Source organism: Narcine bancroftii, chromosome 3, assembly GCF_036971445.1.
Source record: "Narcine bancroftii isolate sNarBan1 chromosome 3, sNarBan1.hap1, whole genome shotgun sequence".
NCBI lineage: Eukaryota > Metazoa > Chordata > Chondrichthyes > Torpediniformes > Narcinidae > Narcine > Narcine bancroftii.
Genome location: NC_091471.1, coordinates 10,283,081 through 10,305,464, shown reverse-complemented (window position 1 = coordinate 10,305,464; position 22,384 = coordinate 10,283,081). Strand labels below are relative to the sequence as shown.

At 47.8% G+C, this 22,384-nt stretch overlaps 1 protein-coding gene across 2 annotated transcripts in view; it reads right to left on the bottom strand.

The window, feature by feature from the left end:
- Positions 1 to 340: 340 nt before the first annotated feature.
- LOC138756971 (RING finger protein 145-like) overlaps positions 341 to 22,384 on the bottom strand; it is a 47,272-nt gene continuing 25,228 nt past the window's right edge. For both annotated transcript variants that reach the window (XM_069923495.1, XM_069923496.1), the window contains exons 5-10: positions 20,717 to 20,880; positions 16,528 to 16,668; positions 8,861 to 9,043; positions 6,606 to 6,753; positions 2,500 to 2,856; positions 341 to 1,092 (exon numbers count right to left, since the gene is read on the bottom strand). In XM_069923495.1, the coding sequence (XP_069779596.1) occupies positions 688 to 1,092; positions 2,500 to 2,856; positions 6,606 to 6,753; positions 8,861 to 9,043; positions 16,528 to 16,668; positions 20,717 to 20,880 (1,398 nt within the window). In that variant the 3' untranslated portion in view covers positions 341 to 687. The remainder of the gene's footprint in view (positions 1,093 to 2,499; positions 2,857 to 6,605; positions 6,754 to 8,860; positions 9,044 to 16,527; positions 16,669 to 20,716; positions 20,881 to 22,384) is intronic.

The following is a 22,384-nucleotide window of genomic DNA, read 5'->3' as shown; positions in this document are numbered from 1 at the left end:
TTTGAGGATGGGCGATACATGCTGGCATTGGGTGAACGGGCGATAAACATTTGCCTTGGTGAACACTGATGAAATTCTGAAGAGGTGCCACTCGGTTGTTGCCAAATAGTTTAATTCCAGCAATAAACTGCAAATGAAAGATTGGACAGATTGGCTCATTGCCCAAGTTATATTCCCTATTGCCGCCAATGTAACCAAAATGGAACCCTCTCTCCAACCCCAACGGCCCAAAGGAACCCTCTCTCAATGCTGCCCCTCAAAGAAACATTCTCCCCATCCCCTCAGCAGAACTCTTCCCCCCATCCCACCCACTCTCAATAAAGGGCATGCTCATAAAAGGTCAGATTTCAATCACCTTTTTTATCCAATTATACAGACCTCATCACCCAGATTGTCAATATAAGGCAAATGTGTTTTCACAGCCACACAGTCAATAAAGTTTATATCCATCCTGAACATTTGTTTGATGGATTTGCACATTCATCTCTCCTTATCCCATAAACTTTGTTCTATTCCTGAGACATTGTTCCCTTCAGATAAGGATAAAGGTTCCTCCTCCGTTGTTCCTTCCAAATCCGGGAATGTTATCAAGTCCTGATTGTCGATCAGCGACACAGTTCATGGGCCACCTACCTTGTTTCCCCCTTTGGAGCTGGGGCTGAGGCTCAGCTCTGCAGTAGAAGCCTCCTATTGGTTAGGCTCCTTTTGCCCTGCCAGATTTTCCGCTGGCTCAATCACTTCCAACTTGGTCGCGCCGAGCTCTGCGGTTCTGTCCACCTCGTCAACCGGAGCGCCCGGAGGCTCTCGGCTGTCCAGACCCTTCCTCCCGCTCTCGGCCTCTCTGCCGGGCCCAGACCCTGCAGCCTCCACTTGTCCTTGTCTGGATGACGCAGAGACCAGTCCATCATCCACGCCAGGGCCCTCACGTTCAGGCCCCCGCTCCTCGAGCACTCTGGGAGGTTCCAGCAGAGGATGGGGGGGGTTGATGAGCTGGTGACACATGGGACACGTCTTCTGGATATAGAGCCAGCGGCGGAGGCAGGAGGAGTGGTAATAGTGGCCACACAGGGTGATGACAGCCATCCTCATCATCTGCAGGAGGAAGGCCACCATGAGAATCTGGACAGCACAGGCATACATCTAAACATGCACTCCCATCACTGCTGCTCAGCGACCATGGTGCACACTGTTCGCACAGAGGAGGTCCTGTAGGAATGCAGCAACATGCTGCAAGAACAGCCATCGGGCTCCTGAGTGAACTCCACCATGGTGCTCTCATGCTGCCCTTGCTTGTTACTAACCAATGTTTCACTGCAAGGACTGGACTGCACTATGATCTAAACATGATAGGGTGGACTTGCTGGACGAGTGAGAAGGGGAGGGGGAGGGAAAGAGCAGGATGTTAAGGCACAAATGCTGGAGGAATTCAGCAAGTGTTGTAGCATCCAGAGGAGGAAAAGATACATTACCCATGTTTCGGGCCTGAGCCAATCTTCAAGGCATGAGAAAAAGCAGACAGAGTCTGAATGAAAGAGGAGTACAGATCATCAGGCAAAATATGATAACTAGATATGGAGAAGAGGCCATGAGAAAGGAAAGTTGGAAATTGAGGGGGGGTGGGGGAGGGAAAGTTTGATTTTATGAAAGCAGAGGTGGGGGAATGGAAACAGATAATAGGGAAGAGAGTTACAGGAAAGGAGACTCGAGGGTCAAAGATTTACAAGGATGTTGCCACCCACTGCACACCCCCCCCCCCCCTTTACATCCAATTATCACCTTTTGTCTGTACTCACCCCACCCCCCTGCTGCCATTTCTTTTCTTCAGACACTGCCTGCTTTTTCCATACCTTGAGGAAGGGCTCAGGCCCAAAACATCTGTAATATATCTTTACCTCCTATAGTCACTCTAAGACCTACTGAGCTCCTCCAGCATGTGTTTTTATGACAATCACAGCGACTGCAGACTTTCATGTTTCACAGGGGGCATGATGTTGCCTGGGATGCAGTTTTTTTCTAGTTATAAGGGTAGGTCTGTCTCCCTAGGGCATAGAAGAATGAGGGGAGATTTAATAGAGGTCTACAAACTGAGGAGTATGGAGAGATTGAAAACAAACAGGCTTTTTCCTCTGAGGTTAGGTGAGATAAAAAAAATAAGGGGAAAAGTTTAAAGGGAACATGGGGGTGGGGGGTACTTCTTCACATTGTGTGATGGGAATGTGGAACGAACTGCCAGCTGAAGTGGTGAATATAGACTCACTTTTAGCATTTAAGAAAAATTTGGACTGGTACATGGATGGGAAATGTATAGAGTGCAATGGTTTGGGAGCAGATCAATGGGACTGGGCAGAATAATAGTTTGGAATGGACTAGATGGGGCGAAGAGCCAGTTTCTGTGCTCTAATATTCTATGGTTCTGTTAGTGGAGGTTGAGGAAATCATGAGGAGACAGTAGGCAGATGTAAGAGTGCCTCGGCTTGGCGGTCCTGGGCAAGGTCCTACCTGGTAACAAATGGCACAGACATCCCCGTGGTTCTGCAGCTGTTCGGAGGTGGCGTGGGGCAAGGCACTGATCTTCTTGATGGCCTCCCTGCGGAGGAGAAAGCTGGACCAGCCAGCTCGGGCCCGCAGCCAAACGTTGAAATAAGAGTGGACGATGATGACCGAGGCCCCCATCCAGCTCCACTCGCCCAGCACTGACTCCAGCCCTCCACACGCCACCACACAAACTGCCACCAGGAACTCCAGCACCCGGCAGCCACTGTTCACATAGTAGATCACGTCCTCCATGTCCTCGATGGGTTCCCTCTGCAGGTTTTCCACAAGGAACAAGCAGTAGATGAAGAGGGTCCCAGTCACCTAATAGGAGGAAAGTTTCAGTGATGCGGGGCAGAGGGACCAGCCTGTGGGTGATAGTGGTCAACACCCACCCCCATCCAAACGGCAAACCCCGAAGCTTCTCGTACCTGACACAACTACCCTTCTTCAAACATAGGCTGGAATTGGTGAGTCCCCTTCCCTAAACCCACTTTGGCTCATGGTCCCTGACCTCCCAGCACCCAGACCATGACCCCCTTTGGATCGCAGACCTCAAAAGCCTCTGCATCCTGGACGCAACCACCATTCACCCCCCTGGACCCAACTCCCCCTTTGGTTCATGGACTTGAACCCCCTGCTAGGCTCCTGGACATGACCCATCAGCCCCAGATACAAACCCAGCTCCCAGAGCTCAGCCACCCCCCCCACCCACAAGCTCCCAAGACCCCAACCCCCACCCCCCCCCCCGAGCCCCAACACCTAACCCATGCTGCCGTTGCTTAATACTAAGTGAGCTTTCTTTGATTCTCTGCAATTGTGCTCTTGATCATCAAGTTGATATGGATGTACAAGTTAACCTGGTAGACTGTACTAGATATTAAATGACAAATTAACACCTACTCTAAATTCCTCCTTCAAAAACATCAAGGGTAAGGTTTATTTTAAAAATATACACAGAGTTATGGGTGCCTGAAATGACTTGCCAAGGATGATAGTGGAGGCTGAAACATTAGTGGGCATTTAAGAAAGTCTTAGATAAGCATATCATAATCCAGGAGCTGCTGGCAAAGAAGCGAGCTGCCCACCAGGCTCACCTTACAAAGCCGTCCTGTCCAGAGAAGAAACAAGCCTTCCGTCGCGCATGCAGCCATCTTCAGCGCAAACTCCGGGAGATCCAAAATGAGTGGTGGACTAGCCTCGCCAAACGAACACAGCTCAGCGCGGACATTGGCGACTTCAGGGGTTTCTACGAGGCTCTAAAGGCTGTGTACGGCCCCTCACCCCAAGTCCAAAGCCCGCTGCGCAGCTCAGACGGCAAAGTCCTCCTCAGCGACAAGATCTCCATCCTCAACCGATGGTCAGAACACTTCCAATCTCTTTTCAGTACCAACCGCTCAGTGCAAGATTCCGCCCTGCTCCAGCTCCCTCAACAGCCCCTAAGGCTAGAGCTGGATGAGGTTCCCACCCTGGATGAGACATATAAGGCAATCGAACAACTGAAAAGTGGCAAAGCAGCAGGTATGGATGGAATCCCCCCAGAAGTCTGGAAGGCTGGCGGCAAAACTCTGCATGCCAAACTGCATGAGTTTTTCAAGCTTTGTTGGGACCAAGGTAAACTGCCTCAGGATCTTCGTGATGCCACCATCATCACCCTGTACAAAAACAAAGGCGAGAAATCAGACTGCTCAAACTACAGGGGAATCACGTTGCTCTCCATTGCAGGCAAAATCTTCGCTAGGATTCTACTAAATAGAATAATACCTAGTGTCGCTGAGAATATTCTCCCAGAATCACAGTGCGGCTTTCGCGCAAACAGAGGAACCACTGACATGGTCTTTGCCCTCAGACAGCTCCAAGAAAAGTGCAGAGAACAAAACAAAGGACTCTACATCACCTTTGTTGACCTCACCAAAGCCTTCGACACCGTGAGCAGGAAAGGGCTTTGGCAAATACTAGAGCGCATCGGATGTCCCCCAAAGTTCCTCAACATGATTATCCAACTGCACGAAAACCAACAAGGTCGGGTCAGATACAGCAATGAGCTCTCTGAACCCTTCTCCATTAACAATGGCGTGAAGCAAGGCTGTGTTCTCGCACCAACCCTCTTTTCAATCTTCTTCAGCATGATGCTGAACCAAGCCATGAAAGACCCCAACAATGAAGACGCTGTTTACATCCGGTACCGCACGGATGGCAGTCTCTTCAATCTGAGGCGCCTGCAAGCTCACACCAAGACACAAGAGAAACTTGTCCGTGAACTACTCTTTGCAGATGATGCCGCTTTAGTTGCCCATTCAGAGCCAGCTCTTCAGCGCTTGACGTCCTGCTTTGCGGAAACTGCCAAAATGTTTGGCCTGGAAGTCAGCCTGAAGAAAACTGAGGTCCTCCATCAGCCAGCTCCCCACCATGACTACCAGCCCCCCCACATCTCCATCGGGCACACAAAACTCAAAACGGTCAACCAGTTTACCTATCTCGGCTGCACCATTTCATCAGATGCAAGGATCGACAATGAGATAGACAACAGACTCGCCAAGGCAAATAGCGCCTTTGGAAGACTACACAAAAGAGTCTGGAAAAACAACCAACTGAAAAACCTCACAAAGATAAGCGTATACAGAGCCGTTGTCATACCCACACTCCTGTTCGGCTCCGAATCATGGGTCCTCTACCGGCACCACCTACGGCTCCTAGAACGCTTCCACCAGCGTTGTCTCCGCTCCATCCTCAACATCCATTGGAGCGCTCACACCCCTAACGTCGAGGTACTCGAGATGGCAGAGGTCGACAGCATCGAGTCCACGCTGCTGAAGATCCAGCTGCGCTGGATGGGTCACGTCTCCAGAATGGAGGACCATCGCCTTCCCAAGATCGTATTATATGGCGAGCTCTCCACTGGCCACCGTGACAGAGGTGCACCAAAGAAAAGGTACAAGGACTGCCTAAAGAAATCTCTTGGTGCCTGCCACATTGACCACCGCCAGTGGGCTGATAACGCCTCAAACCGTGCATCTTGGCGCCTCACAGTTTGGCGGGCAGCAGCCTCCTTTGAAGAAGACCGCAGAGCCCACCTCACTGAAAAAAGGCAAAGGAGGAAAAACCCAACACCCAACCCCAACCAACCAATTTTCCCTTGCAACCGCTGCAATCGTGTCTGCCTGTCCCGCATCGGACTGGTCAGCCACAAACGAGCCTGCAGCTGACGTGGACTTTTTTACCCCCTCCATAAATCTTCGTCCGCGAAGCCAAGCCAAAGAAAAGATAAGCATATGGATGGAAGAAAAATAGAGGGTTACAGGGTAGGGAGGGTTTAGTACATCTTAAAAAAGAAATTTGAGTGGGCACAACATGGAGAGCCAAAGGCCTGTACTGTGCTATGTTCTATGTCCCAAAATAAATTGTAATTTAAAAAAAACTTTTATTTAAAACATGATAGAAACTGGATTCCAGCCACTTAAACCAATGCCGTCCAGTTACACTCAATTAAGCTACAACCCCATACATTTTGAAGGGTGGGAGGAAACTGGAGCACCCAAAGGAAACCCATGCAGACATGGAGAGAATGGACAAACTCCTTACAGACAGCGCTGGATGTGAACCTGCAATAGCGTTACGCTAATTGTGCTGTCCATAACTTGGCTCTTCACTGGATTAAACTGCATCTGCCCCAGATCTGCCCACTCAGCAGCCTGTGCTGTTTACTGTAATTCACAGTTCCATGGCATCCACAAACTATGAGATCATCCCATGTTCTGGTCATCAATGTGAGGGGATTGGAGGGTTCTGGGCAGGGTGCAGGTAAGTGGGACTAGAGGAGATCATTTAAATCAGTATGGACTAGAGGGGCTGAGATGGCCTGTTTCTGTACTGTAATTGTTATATGGTCATATACATAGATAAATACAATTTTCCTTCATAAGCTTTAAAAGCCTTAAAAGAACATGTGAGCATTTCTTCCCACATTTGCTTTCTCATCCAAGCATAGAGTCTTATCCTTGCCTGAAAGGTGTAATGAAATGGGACAGGAACATCAGACATGACCTGTGCACCCCTCCCCTCCACCCACCCACCTGCAAAGAAGTGAGGGCACTGCTAGAGATGATGATGATCAGCCAGAAGTCCATCTCGAAGAACTGCGCGATCTTGTATGCCATGAAACTCGGGAAGACCAACAGGAAAAGGCACATGGAGACAGCTCGGAAATGCTTCCACAAGCTCCTGCCGGGGATGAGGAAGGGAGAAAATTACAGCATCGTAAAATCGGAGACACGTGAGGAACTGCAAAAGCCGAGAGGAAAGGTAAAATGCATACTGCTGGAGGAATTCAGCCAGTCGAGTAGCATCTGTGGGAGAGTAGAGACTACAGGAGGAGGCTCCCAAACAGAGGAGCAAGATTCCTTCAAAGTTGGCAGGACTCAAAAGGACTTTGTAACGAAGCGGAAAACTGAAGTCACACAGTAGTCTGGAGATGTGGGAATTTGGAGCGACACCAATCTACAGAAGCAACTCTCATCAGAGAGAAAAACAGTATTGAAGGGGGATTTGGACAGAACAGTTAGGGTAGCTTTTACAGCTCCATCAATGGTGTTCAAATCCGACAACGTCTGTAAGGAGATTTTAAAAGTTCTCCCCATGTCTGCAAGGGTTTCCTCCCACACTTCAAAACGAACGGGGCTTGTAGGTCAATTGGGTATGATTGGGTGGCATGGGTTCGTGGGGCAGTTATTGTGCTGTATTTTAAAATTTAAATTTAAAACATAATTTAAATTTAGACATACAGCACGGTGAACAGGCTATTTCAGCCCACAAATCTATGCTGCTCAATTTACATCCAATTAACTTACACCCCCAATATATTCTGGAGGGTGGGAGGAAACTAGAGCACCCAGGGAAAACCCACGCAGACACAGGGAGAACGTGCAATATCCTTACAGTGCGGGATTCGAACCCCAGTCCTCATCACTGGGACTGTAATTGCATTGCACTATTCACTAGGCCAATCGTGCCACCCAAATGTAAATTTAAAAAAATATTTCCTCCTGAAAACATATCAACATTGCCTCCCTCCCTCCCTCCCCACTGATGTTGCCTGATGTGCAGGAGTTCCTGGCACCAGGAGTAGATGACTCCAGAGATTTACCATCTTCAACTTGATGTTTAAAATGACTGCGTCAGAATCATGTAATGACATCGCCCTGAAGTCACTCAATCTTGAACCACAATGAGAGAAACTAAAATCTGTTCCTGGGGAAATCAGGGAGTGGGTTTGAAGAGGGAATGAGGAGTAACAAACCAGCTCTTGCAGAGAAACACAATTGGGAAGCAGGGGAGGAGATTGACAGAGGAAAACAAAAAGGAGGGGAGACTAGAGAACATCCATGCTGACAAAGTTTCCTATCTGAACTGGTCTCCTTTACCTCAGCCTCATTCATATCACTTAATCCTTTCCCATCCATCTATCTCCCCGGGTGCTGTAATTGTCCCTACCTGCAACACTTCCTCTGGCAGCTCACTCTTCATGCCCACCACCCTCTGTGTGTGTGTGTGTGTGTGGGGGGGGGGGGGGGGGGGGGAAATTGCCCTTTAGGTCCCATGAAGACCACATTCTTTTTCCACCAGGGGGAAAAACGTCACATACAAGAGGGTGAGCATTTAAAGTGAGGAGAGAGTTGAAGGAGATCTGTGAGGCAATTTTTTTTAAAAACCAAGTGATGGGTGCTTAGTATGGACTACCATACTAGCAGACACAATAGCAGAGCTTAAGGGACTTTGAGATAGACACATGAATAAGCATGGAATGGATGATAGGGACCATGTGCAAGCATAGTTTGATTTGGGCATTGTGCTTGGCACAGACAAATGGGCTGAATAAGAGTAACAGCACGTCCCTTCATGCCCAAGACCCTGCACCACCCAGTTAACCTATAAACCCTGTATGCCTTTAGAATGTGGGTGGAAAGCAGAGTATCCAGGGAAACCCCACATAGATAAGGGGAAGGGACAGCATGGGAGGCACGACATTATTACGATGCCAGTGACTGGAGTTCGAACCCGGCATTGCTTGTAACGAGTTTGTAAGTTCTCCTGATGTCTGCATGAATTCCCTTTGGGTGCTCTGGTTTCCTCCAACCTTCCAAAAAGCAGACAGGGCTGTAGGTCTACTTGGGCAGCATGGGTTTAAATTGCCAGAATCAGTTTCTACCGTGCTGTAAATAAAAATTAAATTAAAAATTTTAAACTCCTTATAGACAAGGCCGGATTCAAACCTGTGTCGCTGAACACTGTAATGGTGTTGAGCTAAGCTCCCTGTGCTATGTTTGCTCACCTGTTCCTGGAGGCTCCCAGCGCTAGGACGATTGGGTCGGTGATCTCCAACATGGACTGCAGGATAGAAGCCACAATGATAAAAAGGATGATGCTGAGAAGGAAGGTTCGTTGTAGGATCTGCAAGTTGATTAGGTCTGTCTGAAGAGCGAGCAGCAGGAACGTCACTCCTTCTGTCACACCTCTAGGGGAAGACAGCATTACAGTATCATGGAGTTCCACAGCACAGAGACAGGCTCTTTGGCTCAACTTGTCCACGCTGACTAAGCTGGCCCCACTTCAGGTCATATCCCTTGAAACTTTTCCTATTCACGTACTTGTCCACTTGTCAATAAAACATAACAAAAGTCCCTGCCTCCATCACCTTCTCTGGCAACACTGTGTGAAGAAGGTGCCCCCCCCAGGTCCCCTTTAAATCGTTCCCCTCTCACCTTAACCCTATGCCCTCTAGTTTTAGGCTCCCCTATGTGGTCTGGTTGCCTCATTTCAGGAAGGATGGGAGTACTTTGGAGAAGCTGCAGAGGAGATTTACCAGACTGGAGAACATGACTAATGAGGCAAGGTTATCAGAGCTTGGGCTTTTCACTTTGGAGTCGTATTGGAGGATTTAAACCATGTTTCTTGCTCCGGCAAGGCTGAGAATCAGTAACCTGCTTGAAACTCAGCAGACATAAGCTAAATTCCAACATAGGGCCCAGAGATGCAGTTATCTGACAAAAAGACATCTGTGTACCAAGAACGTTTAATCTCCCTGCTTGTTTTGGTCACAGTCTTTCAGGCAGAGACCTAACCTTGACGCAAAATAAACCATTGTATTCAAAGTGATAAGCTAGAATGGGTAATATATGCCTTGGTCCCGCTGCTGAAGTTTTCAGACTCTCTGAGAGGTGGCAATATCTCTCAGCAAGAGTCCAGCCAACGTCCTGGTTGGGGGAGGTGGAGAAGCTGCTACCAGCGCCCCGACAACCTACTACAAGTGTGCAGTCGTTGCCTCGCTTCGGCAGTTGGGACCAGTCCAGGCATTGATAAGTATAATTGGGAACGTCTTGCATATTGTAGTTTGATATCAGCTTTAGAATTTGTAATAAAGACTTGTATAAACTGAAGTGCTCTCAGCGTGTGTGTCTATTTTCTTTCGGTAGCTCAAACACTGTGACCAATCTAAAACGAACAAAGTGAGAAATACAAGTTTACCCAGGACAATTGGCGCAGTCAGCAGGATTGGTCTCGAGATGTTTCGCCGAAAGAAAGAGGTGAGCCCTGAGCAGTTCTTGATTCTGGGATGGACATCCAAAACGATGGGTTTGGCATGTTGGCCAATATTGTGTCTTTGTTGAGACCACCCATTAGTTGGGATGAGAAGTTAGATCCATCAAGTACGCCTCTGGGAGAGCGGGTTGCCACTCTCCTTCGAGAAAGTAAATTTCCTGTTAAAAATGGGACACTGAAGGACGGCTTTTGGCTGCTGGCCACAGCCTTACGCCGCGCTGTTCAGCGTGAACCAGAATTTGTTCAGCGAGAAGTGGAATCCCAGCATAAGAGAGAGCAACTAGAGGAGAAGCTAGAAACCCTGCGACAACGCTATTCCATGATGAGCGAGATTGTTCGCACCAGTCAGGACCGAGCCAAAGAATGGGAGGATAAGCAGGTCCAAATGATCTGCCGTAATATTAAATTCCGGCAGCAGCTCTGTGCAGATAAGGAAAGGCATGGAGTAGAACCCGATCCACATCATATTCGTGCCATGATAAGGAATGGTGACGATCCTGATGTAATTGATGATTGGGACGGGAATATCTGGAATGATATTAGGATTGAAATTGAAGGGATAGATACCCCAATCTTCCAAGCAGTCCCAGGCGAAGCTATCCGAACCCCTGCTTATGCTCTATGGCCTCGGCCTGCTCCCGACCACTGGGTAGAGGGCCCTCTTGTGCGCCAAATTGGGAACAGGGGTCGGGAGCAGTCAACGATACGTGACTTTTCTATAAAAGAGCTGGCCGCCATTGGAGATCGATTTAGGCAAAAGACGGGAGAAACTCTGGCGGCCTGGATCCTGCGTGTTTGGGAACAAGGAGGGGGTAATGTATATTTAGCCCCTGAGGAATTGTTGGGATTAGGAACATTGACTACTGATATCCGGGTCACTGCTGAGCTACGTGGTAGAAGGAGAAGGGTGGATTACTTACTTGCCACTCTAGGGGATGCCCTGTTACGAGTATACCCATCACCAGTAGATTGGGATTTACACTTGCAAAACAATTGGGGCACCCCAGAGGAGGGTATAGCAGTAATTCGTCAACAGGCCCTGGCCTCTGCCTTGTATGCAGGGCGTTTGAGGCTGCGGGTACATGGGGGGAGCCCTGACGAAGAGATATTCACGGCCAGAATGCATACCAGATTGGTTCGTTCCGCCCAACCCACTGTATGGGGACTGGTTCTGTCCATAACTAGTCCGCTAATTGGGCACCCTGTGTCTGAGGCGGTGCACGCCTTATCTGGGCTTCGAGAATTAGAGTTGGGAGGTAAAATCCACTCACGTACAGCCCAGGTTAAATCAGACAAGCAGGATGAAAAGAGAGGGCCTGCTACTAATAACGGACCGACAAGAAAGGACCTTTTTCTAACCTTGTTAAAGTTAGGCGTACCTAAAAGTGATATTGATGGGAAACCTACTGCGGTCCTTTATGCCCTTCATAAGAGAAAAGCAGGGGAACATCATCCCCAGCTGCTGAGTCCTCCTGGCCCAGCTGTGCCCTCTGCTCCCACTGCTGTTCCCAGTGAGCCAGTTTCTCTTGCTCCAGTTACCTGTGATGAGATTCAACAATTGGTTAAAAAGGCTCTTATGGATAATAGTAGCATGTGGTGTTGGAAGCCCCCGAAACCTACTAAGGCATAAGGGTGTGGGAAGGGTTCCTGTGTCTACTCCATTGAGATACGGGGGATGCACGGGGAACCGCGGCCCTACATACCGTTAACAATCCATTGGGATGGGGGTAATAACCGCCAATATTTGGCCTTGGTCGATACCGGTGCGGAGCACTCAGTGATTCCTGGTAAACCCGACCTCTGGACTAGACCGACATTTCAAATAGAGCGAATGGGAGGAGCAATCACCCTGGCAAAGGAAATAAAAGTCTGTGCCACGGTGGGTGATGGCCCTTCCCCTGTATGGTTACATGCCCCGGTGGCTGCCACTGACGAGTGTATCCTGGGTATCAATATGTTGGCCGGTACGGCCCTTAATAGTAGCCAAGGGGGATTTGCATTTGGAATTCGGACTATTGGTGGGTCGGGCTAAGTGGGATCCTGTGATGGTGCCTCCCCCCCCCCCCCCCCCCGCCATGAAACCAGTATGCATTCCACAATATCGCCTCCCTGGGAGGAAGGAAGAGAGTACTGCTACCATTGATGCTTTGCAAGAAGAAGGGGTAGTGAGGCCCACAATGTTGCCCTTTAATAGCCCTGTTTGGCCGGTCCAGAAGCCGAATGGTTCCTGGAGAATGACAGTTGATTATCGATTTTTGCACAAACACGTCCCACCACTTACTTCAGCAGTTCCGGACATTGCTACCCTTATTGAAAACATTGCTACTGGGAACTCGGGAACATGGCATGCTGTCATTGATCTCGCTAACGCCCTCTTCAGTATTCTTATAGCTGAGGTCTCACAGGATCAGTTCGCCTTTACCTGGAAGGGGCGTCAGTATACCTTCACCCGCCTCCCTCAGGGTTATGTACACTCTCCCACTATTTGCCACAGCCTAATTGCCCGTGATTTGGAGACGGTGCCAGTATCCCCTTCTCTCTCGATTCACCATTATATTGATGATGTGATGATCCAAAGGGACCACGGAAGAGATGGTACAGGAAGCAGAACAAGAGGACGCCTGGTTTACTGATGGTAGCAGTCGGTGGGTGCAAGGAAAGCAAAAGTGGAAGGCGGTGGCTTACCATCCCCAGATCGGGAACTCACTTATCGGAGGAGGGGGGATGGTGGCTCCAGCCAGTATGCTGAGTTGAGGGGGGGTCATTTTACCACTAGACCCCCATGATCACCCACTTCGCCTGTTTACTGATTCCTGGGCTGTGGCTAATGGAATAGTGGTACGGATGCCTGATTGGCAAAAGAACGACTGGCTTGGTAAATGACAGCCCAGTATGGGGCAAACAGTTGTGGCAGCTGTTGTGGGATGCTTCCCACCATCGTGGGATAACCGTATATCACATTGACACCCATGCAATGTGACGACGAACATGGCACAACATAATGCAGTAGCAGACCAGCTTGCCACTATCAGCTGCTCCGATACCATCCCCTTGGCTCAATGGGCACATGAACAGAGTGGTCATTTGGGGGAGAAGGGATCAGCTATGTGGGCCCGTACACATGCTTTACCCGTCCATCAGGATGATGTCTGCATGGTCATGTGTACATGCCCAGCATGTCAGCTTGTGAAGTCCTGCACCGTTTCTCCTGGTCCGCATGGCCAAATAAGATGGGATGCTCGCTCAGCTGCGGTCTGGCAAATTGATTACACAGGCCCCATGCCAGACTGTACGGGTAAATGTTATGTCCTAGTAAAGGTTGACACCTTTTCAGGCCTGGTTTTTGCTTTTCCCACCAAGACGGCTGACCAAGCTAGCACTATCCAAGGACTAAACCATTTAATTTCTCGTTATGATGTACCAGAGGAAATTCAGTCTGATAATGGCTCGCACTTCTCCAGGAAGGCAATCTGTGATTGGGCAACTGACAACTGTATCTTATGGATCCACCATATTCCTTATTTCCCGCAGGCTGCCGGGTTAGTTGAAAGAATGAACGGCTTACTGAAGGAACAAATTCGTTTATTAACACCACTGGGGACCCTGAAGGGGTGGTGCCATGTGCTGCAGCAGGCAGTCGACAATTTGAATCATTGCCCTTTAAAGGGAGGTACGCCTTTTCACCGACTTCTTCACGCTTCTGAACTACAGCCTATTCCAGAGGAAAAACAGTCAATGCCCCCCATCCCCGAACTAGAGAATGTTGGACAAAAGGTATGGGTGGCACCACCAGGTAGTGGCCCTCCTGTAAAAGGGGAAATAATGACACCTGCCCAGGGTAACACTCGGTAGGTAGCTATTGAGGGACAGGATGGTTTAGTTTAAATACTGAACGCTTACGGCATCGTGAGTGACATATGTCAGGCTTCTTTGTTCCAGGTCCTCCGTCTTGCGCTCCTGCTGATCTGGCTTAACAGCTGCTTTGATGCCAGCAATTGGATTTGTAATGTCGAGGACGTTCCGAGGGAGTTGCCCGTGGGGGACATGGCCCGATGTATCCACTAATATATCTGATATTGTTCAGCATGTTTCAAAATCTGTTCGTGAGCTCCAGCGTCTGGGTATTGTGGCCCACAAGGATAGTTTGAGCCTTGGTTGGAATCCTTTTTCATGGTTAACTGGTATATTTGGCGGATTGGGCCACACTATTCTCCGTTGGTTGCTCGCATTATGGTTTATTTTTGTGATTTATTGTAGTTTTGTTTTCTCTTTTTCGCTCCTTCTGTACTCGAATGCTTGTTAGGTCTCGTAAGTGATAGACTGTGACCAAGGGGTGGAATGTATTGGAGGATTTAAACCATGTTTTTTGCTCCGGCAAGGCTGAGAATCAATAACCTGCTTGAGACTCAGCAGACATAAGCTAAATTCCACCATGGGGCCCAGAGATGCAGTTATCTGACAAAAAGACATCTGTGTACCAAGAACGTTTAATCTCCCTGCTTGTTTTGGTCACAGTCTTTCAGGCAGAGACCTAACCTTGACGCAAAATAAACCATTGTATTCAAAGTGATAAGCTAGAATGGGTAATATAAGCCTTGGTCCCGCTGCTGAAGTTTTCAGACTCTCCGAGAGGTGGCAACATCTCTCAGCAAGAAGAAGAACTTGTAGAGTCCAGCCAACGTCCCGGTTGGGGAGGTGGAGAAGCTGCTACCGGCGCCCCGACAACCTACTACAAGTGTGCAGTCGTTGCCTCGCTTCGGCAGTTGGGACCAGTCCAGGCTTTGAGAAGTATAATTGGGAAGGGCTTGCATATTGTAGTTTGAAATCAGCTTTAGAATTTGTAATAAAGCTTGTATAAAATGAACTGCTCTCGGCGTGTGTGTCTATTTTCTTTCAGTAGCCTGCAGCTGACGTGGACATTTACCCCCTCCATAAATCTTCGTCCGCGAAGCCAAGCCAAAGAGCAAAGAGCTCAAACACTGTGACCAATCTAAAACCAACAAAGTGAGAGGTACAAGTTTACCCAGGACAGGAGTGAAGAAGGATGAAAGGTGACTTAGAAGTCAACAAAATTATAAGTCATAGATAGGGTGGAGAGCCAGCACCTTTTATGCAGGGCTGGAGTAGCAAACACCAAAGGACATCCGTCCGAGGTGAGTGGAGGAAAATTCAAGAGAGGTAACTGGGTGAATTGCACCCTTCCACCCCCTCCCCCCCTACCCCCAAGAGTGTGGGTACCTGGAATGTATTGCCAGAGGTGGTGGTAGAGGATGGTACAATAGGGATTTTAAAAGACCAAGAAAAATAAAGGATTATGGATGTGAAATATGGAAGATTTAGATTGCAGAGAGGGTTTAGCAGAACAGTACAGACTGCAACGTTCTAAGAATCGCTGGGAAAGTGACTACTTAGCCTCTCTGTGCCAAAAACCCCAAGGAAACCCACCTTGAACCCACAACCAGCAACAGGTCGAGGGTTCAAAAACCAGGCAGAGCAGGCCTGAGGGAGTGCTGGAGTGTCAGAGGTGCTACCTTTTTACTCAGGGAATTAAACAGGAGGTGAAGCTTACAATCCAGAGAAGTGTTGGGGGACTTTTCCTGATGGCACATCATGGCCAATATTTGCCCTTTACACTAAAAAAAGGGGGGCTGGACGGACGTGATGGGAATTCTCATCAGGTCAGGCAACCGGCACGGAGAAAAGCAGCAATTCCAATAAAGGTCCTTTGACTTGAAACATTGAAAGTCTGCAGACGCTGGGGTCAAGGGCAACGCACCAAAGTGCTGGAGAAACTCAGCAGGTCACGCAGCATCCACAGAAAATAAAACACTTGGGGCCTGATGACATCAATATCAACTTTTCCAATTTCTCTTCAACCTCTCATCTCCTTTCCTCTAGCACCCACCACCTTCCCTCCTCCCATCAGAGAGCTTCCCTTCTGCTCTTTCCCTCCATCACTTTCTAACTTTTTTTTCTGTTCTACCCTCCCACCTGCATTCACCTGTTTACCTCTTACCTGTTGGCCAGTGCTCCTCCCTTGCCCCCCACCTTTCTATTTGGGTGCTCCATCTGCTTATTCTGCCCCAGGCCCGAAATGTTGGTTCCCTTTCTCTTCCTGTTGATACTGCAGGGCCTGCTGAGTTTCTCCAGCAAGTTTGTGACTTGAAAGATAAACTGTTTCTCTCCACCTCCCACCCAACACAGTTACTATATACCTCTCTACCGATTTAACAAAACACTTCAACACTTCTCCAGGCCAAATTTCTAGCATCGACAATCCTTCTCCTGTGCGTCATGAGGAAGGATTTCTGGCATCACACTGTACGTAAAACGGCTACCTCGCAACCCCCATTATCTCGCTGCAAAGGAGATTCCCCATGTTCTTCCCACCACCCTTACCTGTGCATGAGACTGCCATTTAGGAGACCGGAGTAGCCCTGCAGGTAAAACTTGCAGAGAGCAAGTAGGCCAAGTGAGAGACGGGAGACAGCGAAGGTCAGGCCGATCATGGAGTATGGTGTCACGCAGCAACCAGCCACGCTGTCAAAGGTCAAGGGGAAAAGGTTAAACTGGCATTGAGCATCAGATGACAACATCACAAGAGGAACACAAACTCTTCTGCCCAGAGTAGGGGGAAAACGGGAACTAGAGGACAGTGGTTTAAGGTGAGGGAGGGAAAATTTAACAGGAACCTGGGGCGTTAACTGTTTCTTTTAATAACATTGAGGGTGGTGAATGTGTCGAACAGACAGCTAGAGGAGGAGGTTGAGGCAAGAACTATTGCAGCGTTTAAGGAATATCCACATGGATAGTAATACGCATTCTGTATGCGCTGGATAAACTCAGCAGGTCAGGCAACATCCAGAGGAAGTAAAAGGTAACCAATGTTTTGGGCCTGGGCCTGTCATCAAGGAAAACAGGGCCCAAAGCATTGGTTACCCTTTATTTGCTATGGATACTACGTGGCATACCAAGTTTCTCCAGCACATTTGTGCACTGCATTCGACCCCCATTGTCCGCAAACTTTGTTGAACAGTACAGTCCATTCAGTTCTCGATGTTATGCTGACTTTCTAACTTATTTTCTGTTCTACCCTCCCACCTTCATTCACCTGTTTACCTCTTACCTGTTGGCCAGTGCTCCTCCCTTGCCCCTTCCTCCCTTGCCCCCTGCTAGGATACGTGGACAGGATGAAGTTAGAGGCACAAGTGCTAAACAGGCAGGTGGGCAGAGTGTGGCTGGGATATTTGGTCAGCGTGGGCAAGTTGGGGCAAAGGGCCCACTTCCTCGCTGTCTGACTATAACCAGGGAAGTAGCACACAACGAAATGGAGGAACTAGAATGGTTTACGTGTAATGCCAGACCCTTCAGACAGGGACAGAGACCTCTATTCCACACCCTCACGCCTGATGAAGGGTTCCAGTTCGAAACGTCAACTCTTCTGTCTGTCTATGGGGTAGCACGGTTGGTGTAGCAGTTAGTGCAACACCAGTGATTGTGACTGGGTTCGAATCCCACGCTGTCTGTAAGGAATTTGTATGTTCTCCCCGTGTCTGTGTGGGTTTCCTCCCACTCTTCAAAAATGTACTAGGGGTATAGGTCGATCGGGTATAATTGGGCGGCACAGGCTCATGGGCCGCAGTGGCACGTTACCATGATGTAGGTCTAAATTTCAATTTTTAAAAAAAATTATTTTATCCTCCTAGTGATGCTGCTCAACCCACTCAGTTCAATCCTCCAGCAGATTGTGTGTGGTGCCAGGTTCCAGCACCTACATCAGAAGTAGGCTAGCTGGTCAAATCTGGCCCCTATTACCTGTTATCTGGTACTCCACTACCTGCACCTTCCTCCCTCCTGTCCTTGATCTTTTTAGTCAAGCATTTGCTTGTATTTTACTTAGCTGACCAAGGGCTCAGGCCCAAAACATTGGTCACCCTTTACTTACTGTGGATTCTGCATGATCTGTTCGAGTTTGTATCCACATCATGGTTCATTTTCTACCTCAATGCCATTTCCCTGCATTATCCCCCATCTTCCTTGATTTCCCCCAATATTCCAGAATCTATCCAACTCTGCTCTCAATGAACTCAATAAAGGACCCTCCACCACTGAAAGAGAAGGCCAGAGCAAACCCTTGCCACCTCACCTGCGTGGGAGCCTGAAATGCATTGCTGGGGGTGGTGATTGAGTCTGGTGCAATTGGGAGATTCAAAAGACTCTTAGAAAGGTGCATAGATGCATATCAAATAGAGGGTTGTGTGTGTGAGGTAGGGAAGGTTTAGTTTGTTACGTAGAGTCAGCACAACATCGAGAACCGAATGGACTGTGCTATAATGTTCTATGCAAGTGGCACTGCACAGCAACATGGAGTCATAGAGCAACACTGCATGGAAACAGGCCCTTCAGCCCATCTTCTCCATGCTGATCAAGTTGTCTACTTGCATTAGTCCATTTGCTTGCATTTGTCTAATATTCCCCAACCCTTTCCAATCCATGTACTATCTAAATACAAGACCATAAGACACTTCCTCTGACAGCTTATTCAACATCCCTGAATTTAAATCTCCCCCCCCCCGCCCCCCCATCACCTTAAACCTATGTTCTCAAGATTGACATATTCACCTTATCTATACCCCTCATCATTTTGTCTGCCTCTGTGAGGTCACCTATCAGACAGCTACACTCCAGGGGGAAAAAGTCTCAGCCTACCCAGTGTATCCTTATAATCCAAGCCCTCTCATCCCAGTTACAGCTCTGCACATCTTTTTTGCACTCTTTACAATTTAATAACATCCTCCCTTGTTGTGAAGTGACCAGAACGACACACACATTTCCAAATGCAGCATGACGTCCTGTCTGATGAAGGAAAGTGTGCCAAATGCCTTCTTCACCACCTTGTCTATATTTTACAGATTTTGGAGAGCTTTGCTCTTTTTCTTCTGGCTCTCTTTGTAGAACAGAAAGGGCCAGTTAAGTGAATGAGCCAAGGTCTGGAAGATGGAGTAGAATGTTAGTAATTGCGAGGTCATCCATAGGAAAAATAGAAGAGCAGGTCATTATTTAAATGGTGAAAAACTGCAGCAAGCTATTGTGCAGAAGGACTTCGCAGGGCTTGTGCATGAATTTCAAAAAGTTGGGTGGCAGGTACAACAGGTTATTAAGGCGGAAAATGGAATGTTGAACTTCATCGTTAGAGGAATCAAATTCAAGAGCAGGGGGTCATGCTGCAACTGTACAAAATCTTGGTGAGGCCGCACCTGGAGAACTGTGTACAGTTCTGGTCTCCACACTTGAGGAAGGATAGACTGTCCAGAGGAGGTTCAACAGGTTGATCCCAGAGATGAGGGGGATGACCTACAAGGAGAAACTAAATTGCCTGGGATTATACTCACTCCAATTCAGAAGAATGAGAGGAGATCTTTTAGGAACATAAAAATTATGAAAAAGAGAGATAAAGATAGAGGCAGGAAAATTATTTTCACTGGGAGGTGAAACCAGACTGAAGGGACACAGCCTCAAGATTCAAGGGAGTAGATTTAAGATGGAGATGAGGAAAAACTGTTTTTCCCAGAGAGTAGTGAATCTGTTGAATTCTTTGCCCAGGGAAGCAGTTGAGGCTACTTCATTAAACATATTTAAGGTTCAGTTAGTTTCACCCCCCCCCCCCCACATAAAAAAGGAATTAAAGGATATGGGGAAAAGGCAGATGGGGGAGTTGAGTCAATGATCCGATCAGCCGTGATCACATTGAATGGTGAATCGGGCTCGACAGGCCGGATGGCCAACTCCAGGAGCTTAAGGAACATAAGCTCCTATTCCTTATGTTCTTACCACATTAGAGACTGTTGTGCTGAGCATCTTCCTTCAGTCTGCTGTTAGCAGCAAGAACCTCCAAGTGGCCAACAATTTTAACTCCACACACCATTCCCACCTGCCTGTCCACAGTCTTGTGCACTGCTAAACCAAGGCTACCCACAAATTAGAGAAACAACACCTTATAATCTGTCTGGGCACTTTCCAACCAGATGGCATAAGCGTCGACTTCTCCTGTTTCTGTAAAACCCAAGTCCCTTTTCCTCTGTCACCTCATTGCAGGAAGTGTGTCAAAACTTTAGAGAGGGGGCAGAGTTGCCTGGATTGGAGAACATCTTTTGAAGCAAGGTTGAAAGAGCTCGGGAGCGACGAAGGATGAGAGGCGAATCAACAGGGGTGCAGAAATATTTAAAGCCAGCACCTTTTTCTGAAGGCAGCATTAGCAAATGCAAAAGAAGGTCTGTTTAGGATGAGAGGAGGAAAGTTTAGGAGCTGTCAAAAGCTATTTCTTTTTTAAAAAGTAACAGTGAATGCCTGGACTACATTGTCGGCTGGGGGTGGTGGTGGAGGCAGATATGATAGAGTATTCAAAAGATTCTAAATGGGCATAAGAATATAAGAAAATGAGAGGGTTATGGGTGTGAGGTAAAGATGGATTAAATCATTGTGCAGTTGGTTTACTGGGGGTTAGCACAAAAATGTGGGTGGAAGGGCCTGTACTGTGCTGTAATGTTCTGTGATTGCTTCAAGTGAGGTCAGATGGGATCAACCGTACCTGGTGAGGAAGGAGAAGATCAGACCCTGTTGGCTCTGGGAACTGAGGTAGAAACAGATCTCAGCGGCAAACAGCACCAGCCAGAAGACAGTGAAGAGGACAGGCACAGCAAACTGGTTCCACAGCATTATCCCCAGGCCCAGGATCCCATATAGCTCGGTTCCCTGTTCAAAAAAATAAATAAATCAATCACACGCACAGTCGAGGCTAAATTTTCACACAACATGCATTAAGGATACAGTCAGCTTTGGAGTTTGAAAGACCCTTAGGGGGAAAAAAATTAGTTTTGATCAAATTTGCAAAATATCCCTCCATCTTCAATGCAGACTTAAGACTGGAATTTAGAATTGCAGCCTCCCACTCACAATAATCAGAATCTTAGCAATTTACAATACGTTTAATTACAATCTGCACCATCGTGATGCCCTGTGCCTTATATTGTTCTCCAGTTGACATCACCAGATGGGTGGCAAGATGGCTTATTTTCTGGTTGGAGAGTCGAGAGCAGCCATTCTCAACAGGGGCCTTACTGCTGGCTGCAGCACAACTAAACGGGGCCCCAGACTGAAATCATCATTTTTTAAAATTTATTTGGAAAGTAGCAGAAACACAGAAGAAACCAACTGAACTCAACTGCTTTTCAGAGTCCCAAGTGGTCCAGAACGAAAAAAGGATGAGTCAAGGAGGCTCAAGCAGATAAGAATATTTAAAACTGAGCGGCATAGATGAAGCAGAGACTTTTTTTGCCAGGGTGGGAATGTCAAATACAAGAGGCCATGGATTTAAGGCGAGACTGGCAAGTTTCAATACATGTGGGGCAACACTGAGTGGGTCCTTGGTTGTATCAGTCATACAGTGTGAAAACAGGCCCTTCAGTCCAACTTGCCCATGCTGACTGAAATGTCCCAACCACACTCATCCCACCTGCCTTCATTTGGCCTATATTTCTCCAAACCTAAATTTTCCATGCATCCATCTAAATGTTTCTTAACCGTGGAAACAGTTGCAATAACAGTGTTTAAGAGGTATTTGGAGACATGGAATGGAGGGATATAACCATGTGCACTCAGATGAGATGAGTTTAAACTACCGCACAAGCATGGTGGGTCAATGGCCGAGAAGATCACCAGGATCTCCCTTTCCTCAACTGACAGCGTTCACTGGGAGCATTGCTTAAACAGAGCTCAAAGATTTATTGAGGACCCCTGTCATTCATCACACAGCATCTTTGACCTACCATCAGGAAGGAGGTGCTGAAACATCAAAATCAAGACCGCCAGGTTGGGAAATAGCTTCTTCCCACAGGCTGCAAGACTGATGAACAGTATCCTGTAACAAATTTGCTTGCGATACCACAAGAGTGAGCTGTATTAAAAGGGGCGAGATTGAAATCTTGGTTGAATGGTGTACTAACCACCACCTCACACTCAATGTCACCAAAACCAAGAAGCTGCCTGTAGACTTTAACCAGTGGTGTACGATCCAGTGATTATTGGGGGATCAGAGATGGACAGGGTGAACAAATTTAAATTCCTTGCAGATACCATCTCAGAGGACCTTTCCTTAACACGCTAATGTCACCTTAATATTTTTTTAAACTTTATTTATTCGTTCAAAATACAAATAGTAAATAACATATACAACAATTAACCATAAGCATGAATGTTA